Source organism: Sardina pilchardus, chromosome 1 (assembly GCF_963854185.1).
Source record: "Sardina pilchardus chromosome 1, fSarPil1.1, whole genome shotgun sequence".
NCBI lineage: Eukaryota > Metazoa > Chordata > Actinopteri > Clupeiformes > Clupeidae > Sardina > Sardina pilchardus.
Genome location: NC_084994.1, coordinates 25,024,025 through 25,048,108, shown reverse-complemented (window position 1 = coordinate 25,048,108; position 24,084 = coordinate 25,024,025). Strand labels below are relative to the sequence as shown.

Below are 24,084 nucleotides of genomic sequence, written 5' to 3'. Positions count from 1 at the left end.
GCAATACAGTGTGATTTAGTTCACTTGGTACTGTTAACAACACCAAACAAGGAGGAAAGTGTGTAACACACAAGTAGTTTAAAGATGTCGGGAACTTGTAACGCCTGTAAAACAGAGTAGAGAAAGAAATTAGGTAACAAGCTTACAAGATGGATGATGGTTTTCACCCAGTAATACCAACCTGAGTGTCTCCATCGTACAGTGCGGATTCAGCGTTCCAGAGCTCAGCTTTCCTCCACAATCCCCCAGAGTATTCTTACTCAAGTCCAGCTCTCTCAAGTGGGAGTTTACTGACTGCAGGGCAAAGGCCAAAACACCTCCAGACTTCTCAGTGAGTCCACAGCCAACAAGTCTGTAATTGATATGTTAGAACAAATAGAGAATGCCCATCAAAGTACATAACACCAATGAGGAGCCAAACCCTGTTCAATGATGGCCATGTAGATTACAAAACAGAACACAAGGGACATGTGTGGAACCATGCACATGGATCAGTGAACAAAGGGAACAAGTTCATAAACTGTGTGTGTAGAATAATCCAAAGGCACGATCTGTCCTTCCAGACACACCCCATGCTGACACGTCCAGTTTATGCTGCCGAGGAGCAGCAAAGTGTGCTTGATCAGGTGCTGTATTTGTATCTAAGGTGTTAACACAAGTTACAAAAATACTCAGGATATCTATCACCTTGACCTGTTCACAGAAACAGATGATGAACTGTAATGGAATGAGACTTTTTGTATCTCATAAACCATACAATGAGGACACGACAAAAATGAAAACTAAGCAAAGTACGAAAGGAGAGCGTATGATATTCTCCACCTAGCATCAACCATGCTTGTGAGAATGCAGATGCAGGCATAACAGTGTTTGCTCTCAGACTCTTTTCAACAGAATGAAACACTGGTAACATTTCGCATTAACATTATCACTGACATACAGTCAGGGGCGGAGTGGGACACTAAAATCCACCGGGAATATTCTGACCACACCGGCCCCCTACCCGCCAGCCAGCCCACTGCCGGCCCAACCCACCCATACCTTCCGTATATTATAAACACAAACAAAATGATGGCTAAATGTAATATAGTCAATCTATGAAGGTCAAGGTCCAGACTTTCATGTTTCATTTTTACGGGCATTTGCATGCAAAACATGCAATACACCATTTTTACACTACATTTCTTGGTTGGGAATATACTGTAATGTTCACATTCAAAAGCATTTTACATCTACCTTGCCCTCTCCTTGGGCCTGCTCCTCTCACTGCTCCTGCACCTCTCACTGGAATGTAAATGTGTAAAGTAAATGTAAAAAGTAACCCCTGCCAAACTGGAATCAGCTGTGGTTGGCCCAATTTACCCAACATCATCTGTGTGCCAGTTATTCAATTGTTTGTTTATTATCAGCTGAGATATATTGTTTTTGAACTGATACCATTGCAGAAGCAGAGGTTACTAAGGTTTGGAATTGTTTTAACTATTGTGGGATGTCATGTGTTAACATCTGTAATATAATAGAAAAACGATCCATCATTTTGTTGAGCGGTATAACTTGTTTGTTAAGAAAATGTAAGCATTGTGGAAATGTGTTCACTGCCTGCATATTGTGCGAAAACGACATGAAATGTGTGAATGGTATGGCCACAATGTGTTTAGAGTTTTGAAAACGTGACAACTGTTTGGACAAACGCTATGTTAGTCACTGAAAAAAACTGTAAGCCATTGATTCGTTTGAAATGTAGGCTACATGAGTTAACTTGTGATATTTTCCGTCTAGCAAGTAGCCTAACGTAGTTGAGCTTTGCGTCAATGTTTTTCATTCTGTCAAATTTACCTGCACTCTTAATGGCCGTGGACTAGGCTACGGATAGCCTAAATCTGTTTTGAGCATTTAGATGCATGCTCCTCCAGCAGTCGCTTCTTCTTAATTCTGCCTTTTCAGCCCCCTCTTTCTCTTTCCTCTTCTTGCCTTCCATATTAATCATTAATCAAGCAAACACCTGCTAATCCGTTCACTATCAAAACGCTACTTTTACGAATAGGCCTACAGGCTAAGGGGCCATGCCATTAGAGGAGGGGTCGCTCATCTATCCCCCTACATTTCTGTAATAGACTTGACCTAGAAAACGTATTTGCCATTCCCAGGAGGCTTTGCTGTTCTATTTTGAATTTATTTGTGACCAAAAGAGTTAAATAACACTTTTAATAATATGAATAATTAAATGAAGACACCCAACGGCTACCCACAAATGCACTGATGGGAGAGAACTGAGATGAATAGGCCTGTAATTAATATGTAGGGTAACCATGACTAAGGTATATATCACAACTAGATGCAGAGGTGGGACAAAGTCATTGTTTGGCAAGTCACAAGTTAGTCTCAATTCATTGCCCTCAAGTCCCGAGTCAAGTCCCGAGTCAAGACAGGCAAGTCCCGAGTCAAGTCCAAGTCAAAGGCCAACAAGTCTCAAGTCAAGTCCCAAGTCCTACGGTCTGACTTTCGAGTCCTTTCGAGTCTTTTTAAAAATCGAGTGAAACAGGTATTTTGTCAATTGAATTTGTGTGTGCTGGAGAGATTGAGATGCAAATCTGTCTAGCAGAAAGTATCTCTAGCACATTCTCAATGAAATATAGGCCCTATGTGTTAAAATATGTGTTCAATTTGTTAAGAAACCACTGATAGGCCTACACAATCTGAAATAGTTTTATAACGTGTGACCATGTTTATTACATTACAAAAATGTAGGCAAAACCGTATTGCCATAAGGGGGATACAGATAACTCACAGCAGTGGCAATCCTAGTCTCTGCTCAAACCTCCAGTCCACACACACAGAAAATGGTGTGTCTTGTGTCTATTTCATATTTTGAATTCATAAACTTGACATATTTTGTTAACAATTTATAGTATTTTAGGATCTGCATAATTACTTATAGCTACTATAGCTCAGTAATTTGAATACCTCATATTGATTACATTTGTCTTTAATTATATTACAGGGTGGTGTGTAGGTCTAATTCAGTGCCTGTCACTTTAAGAAGTACGTGAACGTAATTAGGTTTCATTCGGTTAGAAAAATAGTCACGCATAGTTCAAGGATATATGTTTTCATTAAATAAAATGAATGTTCAAAAAACTGACAAGGTAAAGAAAATATTTCTGATGTCATAGAAAATATCTTGCAATGTTAACTTCTATGATTTAGGTAGGTTACCGTGGCATGGCATTGTTGTCCCGTTCACTTTGTCATGTTTAATTGGGTGGGTGCTTAACTTACTCTACCATGACATGGAGTTTGATATGTATCCAATGAGTAACAACCAGTGCTCAAAATAAAACGTTATGGTAGCCTATTCTCCTCCTGATTATGTTAGTGGAATGGATTTAATGTGAATGTACACAAAAAGACGCACGTAGCTATATGATACAGCGCACGTTTGAGGTGAAAATGTTCCACCTTTTAAAAGCCTTTCCTAATCGTGGTTAAATCCATCAATTAGACAACAGAATCAGTAGGGTAGGCTACCAGTTTGGTTTCATATAGCCTACCAGGCATATGTCAAAAGCAGGCTAGGATGAAGCTGGGAGGAATTTAACAAGTTCTACACAGTCATTCGTTTCTTGTTGGTCTCCACGTAATTTTCGTAGGCAAACGAATTAACGAAATGATCTTAGGTATCATTTTGCTGGGGCATTCACGTCCGTTGTCTAGGCTACAATAAGTCATTTGATTGGATTTTGTGCCGAATACGCGCATTGTCTCACGCACAGGCGCACACATAAATATAGATAGATCAGTCCGTGTCTACATTTTATCTTTTTGTCTTTCGTTTTTTTTATGGGAAGTAGCAAGTCTTTACAAGTCAATAGGCGCAAGTCCAAGTGAAAGTCCGAGTCATTGATGTTAAAGTCCAAGTCGAGTTGCAAGTCTTTTTATATTTTGTCAAGTCGAGTCTAAAGTCATCAAATTCATGACTCGAGTCTGACTCGAGTCCAAGTCACATGACTCGAGTCCACACCTCTGCTAGATGGTTTAAAAGGTGGTTGGTTTCCAATGAAAGTAATTGAGGATACGCGATTTCAGGGGATAGAAGCACTTGTGGAAATATCTTATGATAATAAATGTTATAGCGGCCGCTCAGGCAAGTCTTGGGCCAATTCGAATGCAATATTAGGCCGACCGGCCTGGCGGGAAATGTCCCGAACCTCCCGATTAAACCACTCCGGCCCTGCTACAGTATGCTTGTGTGAACACATGTGGGTAGACTGTTCGACCTTAGCACCAATAAAGTATCCTGTTGGGGTCATAGCACGGTCAGATCACCTGACAGTCTGAAAGATTTGTAAAGAAAAAGGTAATAAAACTGCCAATCAGACACGAGCATGTGGTACTTTACCAAGGATGTATATGAATAGGAAGAAAGGGGTTTTCTGTTCATTGATCATTGGATTATTTTCTTCTGCTTTTCATATAACCTGTCTGTAATTCACTTGCGGTGCGGACCCGTGACATTTGCGGAATCTAACAAAGCAACACATACTTTTTGGTGGGCATGTGCATGAGCAACACACATGCCCACCAAATTTGGTTAATTTCCATCAATGTATGTGTCAACCACAACAGACAACAAGCTAGGTGACGCAATAGAGTCCCAAAGCCACACCCAAGACCAGAGCTCTGTCTATGACTAGTGGCAGCAATAACACACAAGTGTAACTAATTGTTGTGAATATATGTGTCAACAATAATAGACAATGTGCTAGGTGGCGCTAAAGAGTCTCTAAGCCACACCCTAGGCCTGCTCTATCCCTGACTAGCTGTAGCAATAACACACATGCCCACCAAATGTGGTTCATTTTCGTAATGTGTCAACCATAATAGACAATGTGCTAGGTGGCGCTATAGAGTCCCTAAGCCACATCCTAGGCCATAGCTCTATCCCTGTCTAGCAGTAGCAGTAACACATATGCCCACCAAATGTGGTTCATTTTCGTGGATGTATCAACCACAAAAGACAATGCAATAGGTGGTGCTAGAGTCCCTAAGCCACACCCTAGGCCAGAGCTCTGTTTCTGACTTGCGGCAGTAATAACACACAAGTTCACCAAATTTGATTCATTTTCGTGAATGTATACCACAACAGGTCACACACTAGGTGGCGCTATAGAGTCCCTAAGCCACACCCTAGCCCAGAGCTCTCTCCCTGACTAGCTGTAGCAATAACACCCTAGCCTACCAAATTTGGTTCATTTTCGTGAATGTGTCAACCATAATAGACAATGTGCTAGGTGGCGCTATAGAGTCCCTAAGCCACACCCTAGGCCAGAGCTCTATCCCTGACTAGCAGTAGCAATAACACATATGCCCACCAAATGTGGTTCATTTTCGTGGATGTATCAACCACAATAGACAATGCGATAGGTGGCGCTATAGAGTCCCTAAGCCACACCCTAGGCCAGAGCTGTGTTTCTGACTTGCGGCAGTAATAACACACAAGCTCACCAAATTTGATTCATTTTCGTAAATGGATATGTCAACCACAACAAACAACGCTCTAGGTGGCGCTATAGAGTCCCTAAGCCACACCCTCGGCCAGAGCTCTGTCTCTGAATAGCTATAGCAAAACACATGCCCAACAAATGTGGTTCATTTTCGTGAATGTACGTGTCAACCACAACAGACATTGCGCTAGGTGGCGCTATAATGTCCCTAAGCCACACCCAAGGCCAGAGCTCTGTCTTTGACTAGTGGCAGCAATAACACACAAGCCCACCAAATTTGGTTAATTTTCGTGAATGTATGTGTCAACCACAATAGACAATGCGCTAGGTGGCGCTATAGAGTCCCTAAGACACACCCTAGGCCAGAGCTCTGTCTTTGACTAGCGGTAGCAATAACACACAAGCCCACCACATTTGATTAATTTTCGTGAATGTATATGTCAACCACAACAGACAACACGCTAGGTGGCGCTACAGAGTCCCTAAGCCACACCCTAGGTTTGAGCTCTGTTTCTTACTAGCGATAGCAATAACACACAAGCCCACCAAATTTGGTTCATTTTCATGAATGTTTGTGTCAACCACAACAGAAAACGTACTGCTTGGTGGCGCTATAGAGTCCCGAAGCCACACCTTAGGCCAGAGCTCTGTCTCTGACCATTGATAGCAATAACACACAAGCCCACCAAATTTGGTTCATTTTCGTGAATGTATGTGTGAACCACAACAGACAACGCACTAGGTGGCGCTATAGAGTCCCTACGCCACACCCTAGGCCAAAGCTCTGTCTCTGACTAGCCATAGCAATAACACACAAGTCCTTCAAATTTGGTTCGATGACGAAAAAAAAAAAAAACTTTGACAACAACGCTACGCTTATGACCGCCGCTAGCGTAGCGTTGTTGTCAAAGTTTTTTTTTTTTTTTTCGTCATCGATCCTGAATTTTTGGTCAACGATACCCGGGACACCGTAACACCGGAGCACATGAAACTTGGTGGGCATGTAGCCCCAGAAGACTTTTACGGAAAAAAAATTGTTTCATCCCTGGGGGCCACTCCACCCCCGCGCTGCCCCCGCTCAAAGCCCAAAAATGACAGTTTTCCTAAATAACTACCTGAACCGTGGCATCAAGGATGACAAAATGTTTATGTTATGTTGGTCTCAAGAGCTTGGATCAACTTAGCTTATGACCAGTCATTTGTGATTTGCACCCCCATGGTAAAAATTGAAAATGCAATGTAATATTGCTTTAATTGCCCCTATCTGGGATTTGGGGATTTGAAAAACTGTTCCAAACACACATCTCAATCTCTGCTAGTTTTTGTCCTAGAAACATATAAGTGACACCATTAGAAACATTTAATCAACTAGTTTCCAAATATGTATGTTTTAAAAGAGAATGGTTGCTCTGGGTGCTGACAAGCACAGGCACATAGACACACACACACACACACACACACACACACACACACACACACACACACACACACACACACACACACACACACACACACACACACACATAAATACACACAGACAGACACATACCTACACACACACACACACACACACACACACCTAGACACACACACACACACACACACACCTAGACACACCTCTCTCTCACACACACACACACACACACACAAACACACACATACACAGATGCACAGTGCACACACACACACACACACACACACACATACACATGAGTACGTTTTGTGAGATGCAGCACTGTGTGAGACCACCGGAGCTGATGTACTATATGTGTGTGTGATGTACTATAGCCTGTGTGTGTGTTTGTGTCGTGGGTGCGCTTCTGTGTGCATCTGTGGGTGTATCTGTGTGTGTGTGTGTGTGTGTGTGTGTGTGTGTGTGTGTGTGTGTGTGTGTGTGTGTGCATGTGCATGTGCGTGTGTGTGTGTGTGCGTGTGTGTGAGTGTGTGCCTGTGTATGTGTGTGTGAGTGTGTGCCTGTGTATGTGTGTGTGATCTGATTTTGGAGTGACAGTGACAGCAGAGAACACTGTGAACATATACACATAGAGACACATAAAACACACACACAAGCAGACACAACACACACACACACTCATAGACAGAGAAGCACTCATACACAAAAGCAAGCGCACACATGCACACACTCATTTACATACATAAAAGTTGCAGTAGGGGATGGAGTAGGCGATGGAAACAAAATGATTGATATTTGCGTGATTGATATTTGCGGAGAGAATGTGCAGGACTGAGCGGCGGTCATATTGTGTATCGCTTTGCGGTACATCTAGTTACTTCACGTATACAAAGCAGAACACTTCTGTAGCCTACATAAACACAACTGATGCAGTGTTCTCTGTGCCTCTTTCCTGTTTTTGTTTCGTCTGTTTCATAAACTGAATAACTATTCTGTCTATCAGCTATATCATATTCTGTCTATCAGCGTTTATCATATCGTATATGGCTCATAACTGACCTCAGTATCTCCAGCTTGCACTGTGGATCTCCAACTGCCACACAAAGCAGCTCCACTCCTTCATCCTGAAGGTCATTGTCACTCAAGTCCAGTTCTCTCAGATGGGAAGGTGTCATTTGTAGCACTGATGCTAACAGTTTACCGCTTGCTTTAGTGAGTTGACACTGATTCAGCCTGTTAACAAAAATAAAATAAAGACAGATAATGCAGGTGTTCCTTTTAGTGTGCTGTAGATGCCATTATTTTACAAATTTCTTTAGCCTGTTTAAAAGTTGATGTTGGTTCTGCTTGTCCAACTATCTCACTGGTATGCTATTACAATTATAATACTTTCATTCATATTCAAACACACTGAACAACACAGTGCTGAGAAATGAACATCTCCATTCAAACAATTGGTTCAGCTCCTACATTATCATTAATGTTAACAAGACTTTACCCACCAAGCTCTCCTTGAGACCTTCACTACTGGAAGCATTCTGTGGAGCCCTTCCTCTGATCTCAGGTACTTCTTCAGATCAAACTCCTCCAACTCCTCAGCTGACATCAGAAGCAGATAAGCCAGAGCTGAACACTGAGCTGGAGTCAGTTTCTTCTTATCTGCTGAGTTCATGTACCTGGGTATCATTCAAGACAACATGTCAATGGGAGGCGTGGCTTGAGATCGGTCAATTATACATAGGTAAACAATATTCAGAATATTACTAATTGTTAGCTGCTTAAAGGGATAGTTCGGATTTTAAGACACGAAGTTGTATGGGTTCCCTGTCAGCAACGTAGTGCATCAGCACTGACTTACCCCCGACAGCGTCCTGTGAGCCGAGATCCAGCCGGTTTTTGATCGTTTTTGATGCCGGACTATTTTCTTCAGCAAGTTTCTGGGGTCACGAAAGTAAAGTGTTTTTCTTCTCAAAACCATATGCGTTCAACAGAGTGATATATTTGCACCACAAAAACGTTGTCCAGCTGTCAGTAGCGCGCAGTGATAGGAATCGCGAAAAATAAGTAAGTGATAACGAGGTTTGAATTTTTCCTGGACAACGTTTTTGTGGTGCAAATATATCACTCTGTTGAACGCATATGGTTTTGAGAAGAAAAACACTTTACTTTCGTGACCCCAGAAACTTGCCGGACTACTTTCTTCAGCATCAAAAACGATCTAAAACCGGCTGGATCTCGGCTCACAGGACGCTGTCGGGGGTAAGTCAGTGCTGATGCACTACGTTGCTGACAGGGAACCCATACAACTTCGTGTCTTAAAATCCGAACTATCCCTTTAAGACAGCAGAGCTTTATTTCAAAACAAAGAATATTAAGAATACTAAAGCAATAACAGTGACAGTATTAAATAGTATATATTTTCTTTACAATACAGGCAAATGTTCTATTCAGCACACATGAAATATATTCTGAGAGATTAAGCTGATACTTGATACCATAAGAAATTCAGAGTCTACTGATTGCTTGGGTATTAAATTATTCACAGAAAAAGTTGCCATATATTGTACAAGGAACCATCTACCATGGTATGTTATTGAGACTTATACACTAATGTACTTTTTATTCACACTTCCACTGACAAAGGAATAGGACTGCACTGCAGTCAATTAAAATATTAATTTGAGAATTTTGTGAATAAATACCCAATCATTAAAATGACGATTGAGTAGTACTGATTTTTCCATTTTTAAAACCCCTCCCTAAGGCGTTCCTAAATAAAACAATTGTCTCCAATGGCTCAAATGCAAATTGAGCCGCCAACGCATGATTTATCTCTGTGTGGATTATTGTTTTGACATTTTAATCAACTGAACACTTACAGATATCAAGCATTCTGCATTAGTTCTGGCAGGCCGCGTAGTCAGACAAGCCCGCTGTCGGCTGTCAGTTTCTTATTAGCTATGCCAAACCAAGCACACATCAGCTGTTCCGCTCAGCTGATCGTTCCATTCACTCGCAAGTAGTCTCTCTCATAAGGGTGCCTTATTATGACCGCCGCTAGCGTAGCTGGCGAAGCGGTCATATAGTTGTTGTCAAAGTTTTTTATTTTTTATTTTTTTTTAATTCTTTTTTCCCGTCATTTTTCGTCAACGATTCCCGGGACACCGTAACACCGGAGCGCATGAAACTTGGTGGGCATGTAGCCCCAGTAGAGTTCTATGGAAAATTTTCGTTTCGTCCCCGGGGGTCACTCCACCCCCGCGCTGCCCCCGCCCGAAGCCCAAAAATGACAGTTTTTCCTACATAACTACCTGAACCGTGGCACCGAGGATGACAAAATGTTTATGGTATGTTGTTCTCTAGAGCTTGCATCAACTTAGCTTATAACCAGTCATTTGTGATTTGCCCCCCCATCGTAAAAATTGAAAATGCAATGTAATATTGCTTTAATTGCCCCTATCTTCAGATGAGATGTTATGAACTGCACCAAATTTCATGTGTATGATTAACCTGACACCCTCTGGGAGTATGCCAAGTTTTGTGGAATTTCATCCATGGGGGGCTATAAAATAAATGGATTTATGTGTACATTCAGGACTGTATACCCATCGGCCAGTAGATGGTGGTATTATCTAGAGTCTAAATCCCCCCCTGGGGATTTCAAAAACTGTTCCAAACATCTCAATCTCTGCTAGTTTTTGTCCTAGAAACATATAAGTGACACCATTAGAAACCTTTAATCAACTAGTTTCCAAATATGTTTTAAAAGAGAATGGTTGCTCTGGGTGCAACAAACATGTAGGAACACACACACACACACATAAATACACACACACACACACACGCATACCTACACACACACGCACCACTACATACACACATGTACATAAAACATTATACAAACACATGCACAAACACGCCCACACGCATGCACACATACACCCTTACACACACACACACACACACCTACACACACACACATGCACACACACATCTTTGAGTACATTTTGTGAGACCACCGGAGCTGAGAAGTGAGTGTGTGTGTGATGTACTATAGCCTGTGTGTGTGGGTGCGTTTCTGTGTGCCCATCTGTGTGTTTGCATGTGTGTATATATGTGTGTATGTGCATGTTCTGTGTGTGTTCTCTTTCTTTCTCTTTCTCTCTCTCTCTCTCTCTCTCTCTCTCTCTCTCTCTCTCTGTGTCTGTGTTATCTGTGTGTATTCTGTGTGTGTTCTCTCTTTCCCTCTCTCTCTCTGGGTGTGCCTGTGTGTGTGTGTGTGTGTGTGTGTGTGTGTGTGTGTGTGTGTGCAAGTGTGTGTTTGTGTGCGTGTGTGAGTGTGTGCCTGTGTATGTGTGTTTGTGTGTGTGTGTGTGTGCACACGCACGCATGTGAGTGTGTGTGTGTGTGTGTGTGTGTGTGTGTTATCTGATATTGGAGTGACAGTGACGGCAGAGAACACAGTGAACATATACTCAGAGACACATTAAACACACACACAAGCAGACACACACTCACACTAGACAGAGAAGCACTCATACACAAAAGCAAGCGCACACATGCACACACTCATTTACATACATAAAAGTTGCAGTAGGGATGGAGTAGGCGATGGAAACACAAGCGTGATTGATATTTGCGGAGAGAATGTGCAGGACTGAGCGGCGGTCATATTGTGTATCGCTTTGCGGTACATCTAGTTTAAGCTGCATCAGTCTGTTACTATCACTGCTTTCTCTGCTCGCTGCTTTGCAACCCACCTCCTCCCCAGTTCCACCTCAAAGTGTTTTAACTTAAAATAATGACATACTGTTGTCATTGTTGCTTGCTCTGTTCGGGGGGCATAGATTAATCTCCCAGTTTAAACTGAGAGGATAGTCCCCTGAGGATGCTGCTGTTCCCTGTCTATAGGCTTTCCATGGACCTCATGGAAAGACAGGGAACTTCCTCTGAACAGAGCCAAATCCAAAATATAATTGGTTTTCAAGATATTTCTCTCTTGTGTATTTTTTACTTAAGCAGTCCTGACAGAGCTATGCATTAATCCTAGTAGCCAGAAGCATTTAATTCGCAGAGAAATTGGATCGCTTCAGTTACATGCCCGGTGTAGCTTAGCTGTAATACTGGACTGATTTTGATACCATAATTTCCTTCAACATTATGATCTTCTACGTATGCTCTTTGCCAAAACCTTCAAATGGAAAATGTTTTGTATTCATTACCTATTGATCTCCTCAACCAGTGAGTGGTCCCCAAGCTCATTCAAACAGTGGAAGAGGTTGATGGTCCGTTCTGATGAGCTGTCTCTGTTGATCACTTCTTTGATGTATTGAACTGTGTTCTTGATGCTTGTTTCTCTGACAGCTAACTGTGGCAGCACATTATTCAAGGGGGACCTGATTTGAGGCTCCAACATTGGAGCCAGGCCAAGGAGGAAGCGCACAAAAAGATCCAAATGTCCATTCTGGCTCTGTAGGGCCTTGTCCACAGCAAGCTGGTAAAGGTCAGACCTTGAGGGTGGAGAGAGCCAGTTAATTGTCTTCCTCCATGGTGTGGGGAGACGATTTCCCAAATAACAAGTTGCATTTTTGTGAAGAACATAAAGAGCTGCCAAGTATTCCTGTACACTTAGATGTACAAAGCTGAATATTTTCTCTTCAGCTACAGTACACTCAACATTGAAGATCTGTGTACAAACTCCAGCCTGCAATGATCCAGCCTTGACATCAATACCACAATCTTGCAAGTCCTTTCCATAGAATATCAGGGTGCCTTTTTCCAGATGTTTGAATGCTAGTTCCCCAAGCTTAACAAGCAACTGCCCTTTTTCTTTTGCACCCATCCTATTGTCCAAGTATTCATTCATTCTTTTCATCTGAGTGCAGGTATACAGTGTGTACATTTCCGTCAAAGTTCTTTTTTCTTTGCTCTGATCTCCCAGTATTTCATCTACCACACTGGCTATAATGCGGCAAAATACTGGTATGTGACACATGATTTGGAGGCTTCTATTCTTCTTGATATAAAGAATGAGTTTATCAGCCTTTTCTGGATTGTTTGTATTCTTTTTAAAGAACTCATCTTTCTGGTCGTCACGGAATCCTCGCACTTCTGTCACCAAGTTGAAGCACTCACCTGGGATCAGACTGGCTGCTGCTGGTCTGGTTGTAACCCAGATGTGTGCAGAGTTCAGTAACATGCCTTTAATAAGACTTGTCATGAGGATGTCCACAGAAGTCTTCTCATCAAGTTCACTGATGCACTTTTTAAATTTTAGCTGGAACCTGCTTTCATCCAGACCATCAAGGACAACAATAATGCTGCATTCAGTGAATTCAGAGAAGTTGGTCAAACCTTTGAGTCCAGTAAAGAATGCAAGGAGTTCAAGAAAGGTGAGGTGCTTTTCCATCAAGTTCAGCTCTCGAAACAGAAGGACAAAGACAAAGTCGATGTCTTGATTTGTTTCTCCATTAGCCCAGTCCATGACAAACTTCTGCACTGCAACAGTTTTCCCCACACCAGCAATCCCCAAAGTCAAAACTTTTCTGGCAAGCCTGTCAGTGAACATGTTTGGCAACTTAACTTGCTTATCTTCTGAGCTTGGTCGTCTCCCAAGTTGATTCATGTTAATTGACGACACTTCGTGTGTACTGTTGACCCCACCTGTGCAGCCCTCAACAATGTAAAGGTCAGTATAGATATCGTCCACATTTTTAACTTCATGATCTTGATGCACAGCAGAAAACTTGGTTCTCAAGTGCGTTTGGAGCTTCTCTTTCAGTATTTTAACTGTCTGTGCTGAACCATGGCCTAAAAACAACAAAAATAACATGAGAAAAATCTGGTTGCAAATGCATATCATACTGTCATCCTAAGATACCATTTTTACTCCCTAGCATGGCATGCATCATCAAGGTGCCATTTTACTTCCACCATTCCTGCATGTGGTTAAATCTGCATTTTGTTTTCAGCCACTCTATAAGGCAGAACTATCATTACAAGAATAAATGGTTCAATTTTACTTCAAGGTATGTACACAAGAGTGACATGACACGGTCACAAACATTATAAACAATATATGTTGATACATAACGCTTATGCAGTGGTGTAGTCTACTTTTTTGTAGTGGGTATACTGTGCTCATCCATCCTAGAGCGACACATCGCGGAGCGACACCTGTCTCCAGGGTACCCCCAAAATCCTCCTACCTAAACTTTTCAAGGCTTTTTAAAGACCTTCTCAATACCACTAAATGAAATTCGATGTGTGTGTGTGTGTGTGTGTCATATCATATATCATACAACTCACATATAAAGGCTACTCTTCACATAAAATATAATTTGTGTGTCTGTAATCTACATAAGTTTTTTATTTTTTATTTGCATGGTTCAGGCCTTAAAACAAAGGCACTATCTAAGCCTGCAGCCTAGGCTATTTGCAGATAAGTGTGTTTAACTAAGAATGTTGTGAAAACAGTGTTCACATTACATGTTAAACTATGCCCTGTATGAATGAATATTCTAGATGAGGCTATTTTAGAACGTTTCTTTGAAAGACTTCAGCATGGCAATCATCATTGCTTTTGTCCTATGCCAGTTAAGGAGCAATTAATCTTTTATTCACATACTTTAATATACTGATGAAGTTCTCTGTTAAAGTTGTATGAATTCGGTCCAACTTTTGCACTGCCAAATTGTTCAAGACTGACTTTGAATTCTTCATCACAGAATCTCGTTGTAGCTGAGCCTTTAGACTACATACAGTAGGCTACATTTGAACACAGTAGCCCACACCTATTTCATGACGGCAACATAGGAGTCTAATAGTGATAACGTTTGCAATATTAGAAGAAAATATGCTGCTATTGCTATGCTAATTCACTCGTTTTGAATATATAATTCTCAGTCTTAAGTTTTAACTATCCCACCTGTGACACCTCTGACATTTCAGAATTCAGACGCACCTCCGCTTGCACACACTTTCACTTTAGAATGGCGTGAATGACTGAGGAATGAGAACCGCGACGTTTCAAAATAGCGATAGTTTGTTTATTTTCTGAATATAACAGAAAAGAATCAGAATCTGAAACAACAACATTATGCAGCTGACTTTAGACTTCTGCAAGCGGCTACACCAAGTCGAATCCCACCATCAGTAACAGGCCACAGGCGACAGAAGTCCGAAACTGATTGACACAGAAACCGTGAAAATGTTGCCACAAAATTATGTTACGCATCATCGCGCATTTTTAGGAGGGTATACGGAAATTACTGATGTATTTTAGTGGGTATACGGCGTATACCTGCGTATCACGTAGACTACACCCCTGCGCTTATGTCATTAAGGCGAGACACGGCAGGTGAAAATATTGTTTTTCCATGCATCGGCCAATTTCAAGATTTTATGCTAGTTTGCTACCTTAGCATGTATTCTTTCACCCTACTACAACAACAAAGTCCGATTTGCACATGTAGGTGTTCATTCCGTGACGTTTTGTCTACTCGCGCCTATATATTTCTCCTAATTTCACTAAGTTCCCATTCTTAAGTGTCATGTCCTACCGCGACCGTGATCCGAACCATATCGTGTGTGACACCGTTGGAAAGCCCTGTTCCTCGTGCATGACGCTATGTATCCAAATATGGGCATTTCCTTTGTATTAGCAACCAATCGTGAAAGTTCAAAGGCGAGTCTAGGCTTTAGAACGGTATCTCAATGGCTGTTTTCTCGAAACGAGTTTCATCTCCCACTCTAAGCTCAAAAACTCCACTTCTGTATCACCTACATACACCAGACTTTCCAGTTGTATTCCTAAGTATATTGTGAAGACTTCTTCAGAGGGGTTTGTTGATTTATTATTCTAAGCTTATTTATATGACATTTTATTCTTAAAAATAAGGCAAAAATCAAATTTTTATGGGTATTGGCAGTATTTTCAGGTTTACTGGAAAACGAAATGCAATATCCATAAACCCCTCTGAAGATGTCTTTGGATTTACTATATATACAACATGAAAAAATAATTTTGGACCTGGCTTTGTCCAATGTTGAGTTTTTGAGGTTTGAAATATATGCAAATTAGCGCATAATTCATGAGATAAGCCTAATTAGCATATTCAAACGTTAAATTACAGAAAACTTGCAATACATTTTTTTCACACATTTATGTGAGTAATCAACTGGTGAAGTTTCATGATGATATCTATAGGTTAATTTTTTTACCCTATTCACCTGTAGTGTCTCGCCTTAAAGGAATAGTTTGGGTTTTAAGACACAAAGTTATATGGGTTCCCTGTCAGCAACGTTGTGCATCAGCACTGACTTACCCCCCGACAGCGTCCTGTGAGCCGAGATCCAGCCGGTTTTTGATCGTTTTTGATGCTGAAGAAAGTAGTCCGGCAAGTTGCTGGGGTCACGAAAGTAAAGTGTTTTTCTTCTCAAAACCATATGCGTTCAAAAGAGTGATATATTTGCACCACAAAAACGTTGTCCAGGAAAAATTCAAACCTCGTTATCACTTGGCACTATTTTTCTCGATTCCTATCACTGCGCGCTACTGACAGCTGGACAACGTTTTTGTGGTGCAAATATAAGTCAGTGCTGATGCACAACGTTGCTGACAGGGAACTGACAAAGAAATGTATATATTTATCATTATGAACTTCATTTGTGTGCGTCAAAGTTATAATCCACACTTTCATATGTGTGTTCAAAGTTGCTATTCACAGTTTCACATGGGAACCTCACAGGAACGCTATGCACCTGCAGATAAGAAACGAGAGGAGGATTTTAGGGAGGTTTCGACCAAGGTCATGCTGACTTGTTTTGCTCTCTGCTTTTCTTTAATAAAAGAGCCTCTTTGCGTCCAAGAGCTCAGAGACTGTTTCGGAGAGGTAAAGCAAGTCCTCTCTATGTCTCTCCTCTTGGCGCCAGAGTATACTGAAAATTATACTACTTGTCTGTGGTTCTTGTGTCTATAATATTGGGAAGATTTTCCTAACAGGAACCCATATAACTTTGTGTCTTAAAACCCGAACTATCCCTTTAATAGTCCGGCAGCCCAGAACCTTTTGATCAAACGAAAAGAGTACCAACGTTTGAGCACAGGGGCATCCAGGAGATGACCTCTCCTATGAAGATATGGATGTCTGCCGGAGCCCCACTGCTGTGTTTGGCCCTTGGGGTCCTCAAAGAGGGCTGAAAAAATGTGTTCAATCAAACATTCAAAAGTACCATTTCAAACCAATCTGATATGAATAGGCAGGTCACACAGAGTACTGAATGGTCCCTGCCAGACAAATGATCTGCTGCGAAGGGCCCGGCAGACACCAAAAAAGGGCCCCTCAGATATCAGATCAAAGGAGGTACCACATGAAACCACCTTGAAATGAAAAAGCACATCCCACTGAACCCAAAAATCACCATGCCAGACGAATGACTTGCTGCCTGCCAGACACCCCTCAAATGCGGCCCCAAAATACAATATAATACAATTGCATAGATTAACTGTTGAGAGTACCACTTCAAACAGTTTCTGAACCGATTGTGCACATCCACAAAGTACAACCATCAGCATGCCAGACACATTGTGCTTAAGGTCCACCAGAGACCCTTGAAATAGTCCCCACATACTATATTGATTCACGCACAGTACACAATGAAAGAACATTACACTAAAAAAAAGTGTATGTTTGAGAAATGAATGTGTAATTCCATAAACTTGACATTGGTTTTCCTGAGACCTGATGCCTTTTCATCTGATGTCTGACATCTGACTCTGACATCTGAGGATGTCCTAAAATGGACACCGTACTGAGGTGATTCGCTCAACCACACAAATCAGTTGTGCACTTCATATCTCAGTTGGCGAGGTGCAAATGTGAGAGCAGAAAATACAACTTGAGACTTGTAGCTGCAGATTCAAGCAGTTGTGTTAAGTGAGTTGTGTGCATGAATAGTCCACAGTTTCCCCCTTTTTTACGTACAGAAATTTTTCATTTGTGAGGTGGAGCATGGAATTTGTGTACCTGCAATAAGAAATCTGTGAACTTGTAACCTCTGTGTTGTATTTGCAAGGCGGAAAAAAAAATTCTGTGACTTCAAATTCTATGACACAAGTGCACAACTCATTTTCACGAGTACACACGACTTTTGCACCTGATTTACCCCATATGGTTCTCTCGAAATTTAATCTATGTCAATTGTATAATATTTTATATTGGGGCCGCATTTGAGGGGTGTCTGGCAGGTCCTTTGCAGCAAGTAATTCGTCTGGCATGGTGGTTTTTGGGTTCAGTGGGATGTGCTTTTTCATTTCAAGGTGGTTTCATGTGGTACCTCCTTCGTTTGATCTAAGCCATATCTGGGGGACCCTTTTTTGGTGTCTGTCGGGCCCCTCGCAGCAGGTACTCTGTGTGACCTGCCTGTTCATATCAGATTGGTTTGAAATGGTACTTTTGAATGTTTGATTGAACACATTTTTTCAGCCCTCTTTGAGGCCCCCAGGGGCCAAACGCAGCAGTGGGGCTCCGGCAGACATCCATATCTTCCTGGATGCCCCTGTGCTCAAACGTTGGTACTCTTTTCGTTTGATCAAAAGGCTCTGGGCTGCCGGACTATAAGTATAATTCGTTTTTTGTCATCATGACAAGTTAGGGCTAGAGTTAGGGTTCATGTGTCATGCCACTCTCATAGGGGTGCAACGGATAAAAAAACCTCACGGTTCGGATCGTTCCTCGGATCGAGAGTCACGGATCATTTTTCAGATCAGCAAAAAATACAAAAACATAGTTTTGTCTTTGACGGGATGTCGTAACGTGGCTCAAGCACTTTCAGCATGTGTTTAAAGTAGGCTAGTATTGTCACAACACCAAAATTATTGTTTCGACACCGATACTAGTTGATTTGTGTTTAATCATCAGTAGCCTTATATTGAATATTGTGTGATCATTCACACCAGTGGCCATCAAAGATTCTGCTTGACCCTTCACACACACACACACACACACAGAAAATGATAGTCATGTTTCTATATCATATATTTTAGAATTCATATATAAGTATATATATTTTGTTAATAATGTTTAGTATTTTACAATCTGCATAATTACTAGTAGCTACAAATGTTTAGTCCTTTGTGTACTGATTTAGCATAATATCTTTAATGTGGTGTGTAGGTCTCTAATGGAGTGCGCATAGGAGGTGTGTGTAATTGAGTCCCTATCGCTTTCAGAAATATGTGAGGGTAATTAGCCTTCAGTCTCACGTTTTATTCTTGTGAAAAAAAGTTGGATATAGTGCATAATGACAAGGATATATGGATGCAATTTGTTATGCTTTCTGTGTCATTAGATAAAATACATGTTAATAAAACTAACAACTCCAAGAAAATCTTTCTGGGATCATAAAAGAGATGAGTGTCTTGCAATGCTCCTTTATGATTTTAGTGAGCACTATGATTTTAGTTAGCATTAGCTATCTCCAGATGTACAAGTTAGCCAAGGTAGTGTAGCTTATTGCTGACATTGAACCCAACAGTAAGCCTAAATGACCTAAATATCATAGCATAGGTAGGTGCGCAACAAACTTGAGAGATGTAAGTGTGCAAAAATGAACTTGATATTAGGCTATTATTGTGTTGCTGCTGTGCAGCCAGCCACATCAGCACTTAAACTAGCAGCCATGTATTGCTGGTTATGGCATGACCACTAATAACGTGTGTGAGAGGAGAAAAGACGCGCAGGCTAGGGGAGCAGATACGGCTCTGTAGGGGAGGGACTAGAAGCATACCTTGTGGACATGCACGTTACTTCAAACGGACATTAATAAATAAATTAAATTAAATAATAAATCAATCCGCGGATCATTTGTGTGCCGAACCGAAGATACTGATCCGAACGGATCACGGATCAATTATGATCCGTTGCACCCCTACAGTTGTAGATACCTTCAAGTAAAGTCTTACCGAATAAACATATTTTTCCTACAGCCGTGGCCTACTGGCTTGTAACCAGAGGGTTGCTGGTTCAATCTGGTTCAATCCCCGACCAGTCCACAGCTGAAGTGCCCTTATTCTTCCCACATGCTCAAACAGGTGCATTATCAGAGACTTGCTTAATAAATCACTGGTGAGATGAAAGTGGTTATTTACCTTGCTGTGGTGCAGGTGCTCCAGACATGTTCACCCCACACTGCTGGCCTCCACCTGACAGAGAGAGAGAGAGAGAGAGAGATGAAGCAGGAGGGTAAAAGAACAGCAGAGAGATAATGAAAAGGGGCAGTGAGAAAATGACAGATAAGACAGAATACAGAGAGAGGAGATTATTGAGAGAAGAAATAGAGAAAGGTCTTGAAATGGAACAGAAAGAGTCCAACAGGAAGTAAGAACTGTAGAGAGAACATGAGAGAGACAGCAGAAAAACTAAACAATTCAGTTATGTTCTTCTTTCCATATGCACAAAATGGAGCTTCATCATAGATGGTAAGCTACACATTTACATTTTGCCAGATCCCTCTCCAAGTCCATGGCCAGCTGGTTGTGGTTCATCTTCTGCAAGATGGTCACCATGACGCCTCCAGCTCCCATGGTGTGCACCTGCACCATCAAATCCACGGTTTCGTCTCTGTCAGCCTTCTCCAGCTTTCCCCATGCAAATCTACCCTGGTCTCGTAGGTGATGCTTAAACGTCTTGAAGTCGGCATCCGTAAGGTCTCCCAGGGTCTTCCTCAGCACTTCCTTAAGGGCTGCTGTTACTGTGGGAACCAGATTAAGAATCTGTTACAAACTGCACAGATTCATTTCTCTTCTTTGCATCATTTATTTTGCATTATTTATTTTTTCAATGTCAAAATACTACGGTGGCCCTGAAGTGCAAAACACAACACAAATAAGACAACACAACACAAATAAGACAACACAACACAAAGAGAGAAATCACGGCCCCAAAGTGCACAACACAACACAAAAAGAGACAACACAACACAAAAAAGAGAAAAAACGGCCTCGAAGTGCACAACACAACGGCAAATCACACAACACAACACAAAAAGAGACAACACAACACAAAAAGAGAAAACACAACGGCAAATCACACAACACAACACAAAAAGAGAAAACACAACGGCAAATCACACAACACAACACAAAAAGAGACAACACAACACAAATAAGACAACACAACACAATTAGAGAAACCTCGGCCCCGAAGTGCACAACACTACGGCAAATCACACAACACAACACAAAAAGAGACAACACAACACAATTAAGAGACAACACAAGGGAATACCTTCGGGCCACATGAATCGTCGCTGGGACACGTACAGGCCTACAGACCGCAGAAAATAGCATGCTGGGTCTTCACATGTCCATAAGAACCCACAGTAATGGAATATCCACGTTGTGTTTTATTCATAATATGTTTGGTGTATAATCCAACTCATACAAAAGCAACAAGTTCGAAACAAATCATCAGAAATCAGAAAGTAAAACAGCTTGTAACTCTGTCACCGTTCTAGCGTCATATACCATATATGGTACTTTTTGTGAGATCCCCTAGTTACCGTGGTAGCTACCACACATCAGAGCGATGGCTTTGCCCCACATGTCTTTCTGCGACGAGATATTCAAAACCGGAGGAGATTGGGCAAGAGAGCTGTCAATCAGGCTCCCCAAAAATCTCCAGAATGTTAGCTTTCATTTGACACCAATATTATGCTTCTACTCAAAGGGGTTCTTGTGTAGGCTGAGAGTTATATTGTCAGTAGCCTATGCACCATTAAATCTTCGAATTATTTCAGCCTGCATGTCTCTTTAAATCTTTTAATGAATGTTACGAGGACTTTACTAGGGTTTATAAAGTAAAGTCGCATATCACTGAAATCGTCTACCCCTTGGCTTCAACATTATCCGGTTTTCAATGACGAGGCATGTGGCTGACTAGTGCTGTCGTCATTCAAAGCTAGGGAGCCTGATTGACAGCTCTCTTGCCCAATCTCCTCCGGTTTTGAATATCTCGTCGCAGAAAGACATGTGGGGCAAAGCCATCGCTCTGATGTGTGGTAGCTACCACGGTAACTATAGGGGGATCTCACAAAAATTACCATATATGGTATATGACGGTATCTAGAACGGTGACAGAGTTACAAGCTGTTTTACTTCCTGATTTCTGATGATTTGTTTCGAACTTGTTGCTTTTGTATGAGTTGGATTATACACCAAACATATTATGAATGAAACACAACGTGGATATTCCATTACTGTGGGTTCTTATGGACATGTGAAGACCCAGCATGCTATTTTCTGCGGGCTGTAGGCCTACGTAGGCTACGTGTCCCAGCGACGATTCATGTGGCCCGAAGGTATTCCGTTGTGTTGTCTCTTAATTGTGTTGTGTTGTCTCTTTTTGTGTTGTGTTGTGTGATTTGCCGTTGTGTTGTGCACTTCGGGGCCGAGGTTTCTCTAATTAGTGTGCTTGCAAAAGCACACTATTGTTCTTCCTATTATTATTATCAAATTTATTTATCTTGCAGAACATTTTTGTCTCCCTATCTTGTCCTAGGGATTTGGAGCTAGAGACGCCGTTCCACTTCTCACGCGTGCGTCCTGATGCGAGGATGGTGGCTTGTATAAAGCTTTTCGTTACGCCTTGTCGTTCTCCCGTTATTCCAGTTTTTCCGGTCGATTTTTCCCCATAGGAATGAATGGAAAAGCGACTTTTGAGCGCTGATGCCCACACATTTTTCCACCTGTAGCCCAAACCGTAAGACATAAAGTCATGAAATTTGGTATGCTGATAGAGGAGACTACCCTGATTGACACCACCAGGTTTCATGCTCGCCACTCTCACGCTCTAGCGCCACCAACTGGTCAAAGATGGAAAACATGTTCATGCCCGTAACTTTTGATCCGTATGGCCGATATTGATAAAACTTATACCATTGGAATCCTCTGACTCAGCTGATTCCAACGCACCATGTGATGTAATTTTCCGCCATGATGGATTTTCCGCCATTTTGAATTTTGTTCAAAGTCAAAGTAAAGCTACCCTGGCCGCATAGTTTATCCGATCGTCATGAAACTTGGCACGCGTGATCTACAGACCAAGGTGGATCAACCGCCTTGATTTCGTCTTCATACGTCTAAGCGTTCGCCTGTGATAACCAATTAAATTCAGCGAGCGAAGGCGCCAAACAGGAAGTGCGCCTATCTTGGATATGCTGTGACGTATGAAAGCCATATTTGGTGGGATGACTTGAGACCCCATTCAAAGCACCCCCAATAAATTTGGTGTTATTTGGTCTGTCGATGGCTCTATAATTAGCAAAAACGTGAGTGTTGGTGAATGTATACTATTAATCGGAATAGCTCATCTTAAATTGCTTTAGGTCATGCCAAAAGGACATTTCAGAGTGATTTAAGATACAATGTTGATATTTTAAAAAAAAATCTATTTATTGCCATTCTTGTAAAAGGTACTGATGTGTATGCCACAGCACAGCATTATTCCAAGTCTGACGCATACAGTTCAATGACATCATGATTTCAAACTCGATATTACTCAATCGTCGATTGATTGACATGGGTTGATCCGCAACGGTACACCAATGGTGTAATTCTAGGCTTGTCCGCATCGTTGTCTCACCTTGAGACTGGGTAATTCTTAGAGATGCCATGGTCCCGAGGGACAAGTATGGACTTCCTCGCTGTTGGATGCAATGTGTGTTCAGTTGTTATATATAGTAGACAATCACACGATGTTTCTCAGTGACGGTGTGTTTTGGATCATTTGTATTGACCTGAGCATTCTGGGTATTTCACTCAGAGGATCATATGACACCCCCACAAAGCAGGCGAAATACCGGAAGTAGAGTGGTGTGCGTGAGGCAACGAGGATTTTAATTAGAATGTAGTCCTATGGAAATCGCAGTTACACTTTCAACAGTAAGTGTGTTTAGACTTCGAATTTCGTCACATAATTTATATCATAGCCACCTAAGAGTTTACCAAAGATAACGTTGTTGTCCATTTCAATTTAATAAATGTTTCTGAATTTGGGGAGGTCTCCTTATGGAGGTTATGGGGTTATGTTTTCCATGTATTCCTGTAGGAAAAGGTTGTGGCTTACACTTTCATAAAGTTTGTATATTTACACTTCAAATTTCGTT

The 24,084-nt window shown here is 41.5% G+C and overlaps 2 protein-coding genes across 7 annotated transcripts in view; both read right to left on the bottom strand.

Moving 5' to 3' along the window:
- The window catches only part of LOC134086228 (NACHT, LRR and PYD domains-containing protein 12-like), a gene marked incomplete in the record, with an annotated part of 983,201 nt that overhangs the window by 264,323 nt on the left and 694,794 nt on the right, over positions 1 to 24,084 (bottom strand).
- LOC134085843 (NACHT, LRR and PYD domains-containing protein 12-like) overlaps positions 1 to 24,084 on the bottom strand; it is a 94,717-nt gene that overhangs the window by 14,108 nt on the left and 56,525 nt on the right. For all 6 annotated transcript variants that reach the window (XM_062539977.1, XM_062539983.1, XM_062539978.1 and 3 more), the window contains 6 exons: positions 20,416 to 20,670; positions 20,069 to 20,122; positions 12,141 to 13,728; positions 8,421 to 8,594; positions 7,978 to 8,151; positions 182 to 352 (listed from right to left, as the gene is read on the bottom strand). In XM_062539977.1, the coding sequence (XP_062395961.1) occupies positions 182 to 352; positions 7,978 to 8,151; positions 8,421 to 8,594; positions 12,141 to 13,728; positions 20,069 to 20,122; positions 20,416 to 20,670 (2,416 nt within the window). The remainder of the gene's footprint in view (positions 1 to 181; positions 353 to 7,977; positions 8,152 to 8,420; positions 8,595 to 12,140; positions 13,729 to 20,068; positions 20,123 to 20,415; positions 20,671 to 24,084) is intronic.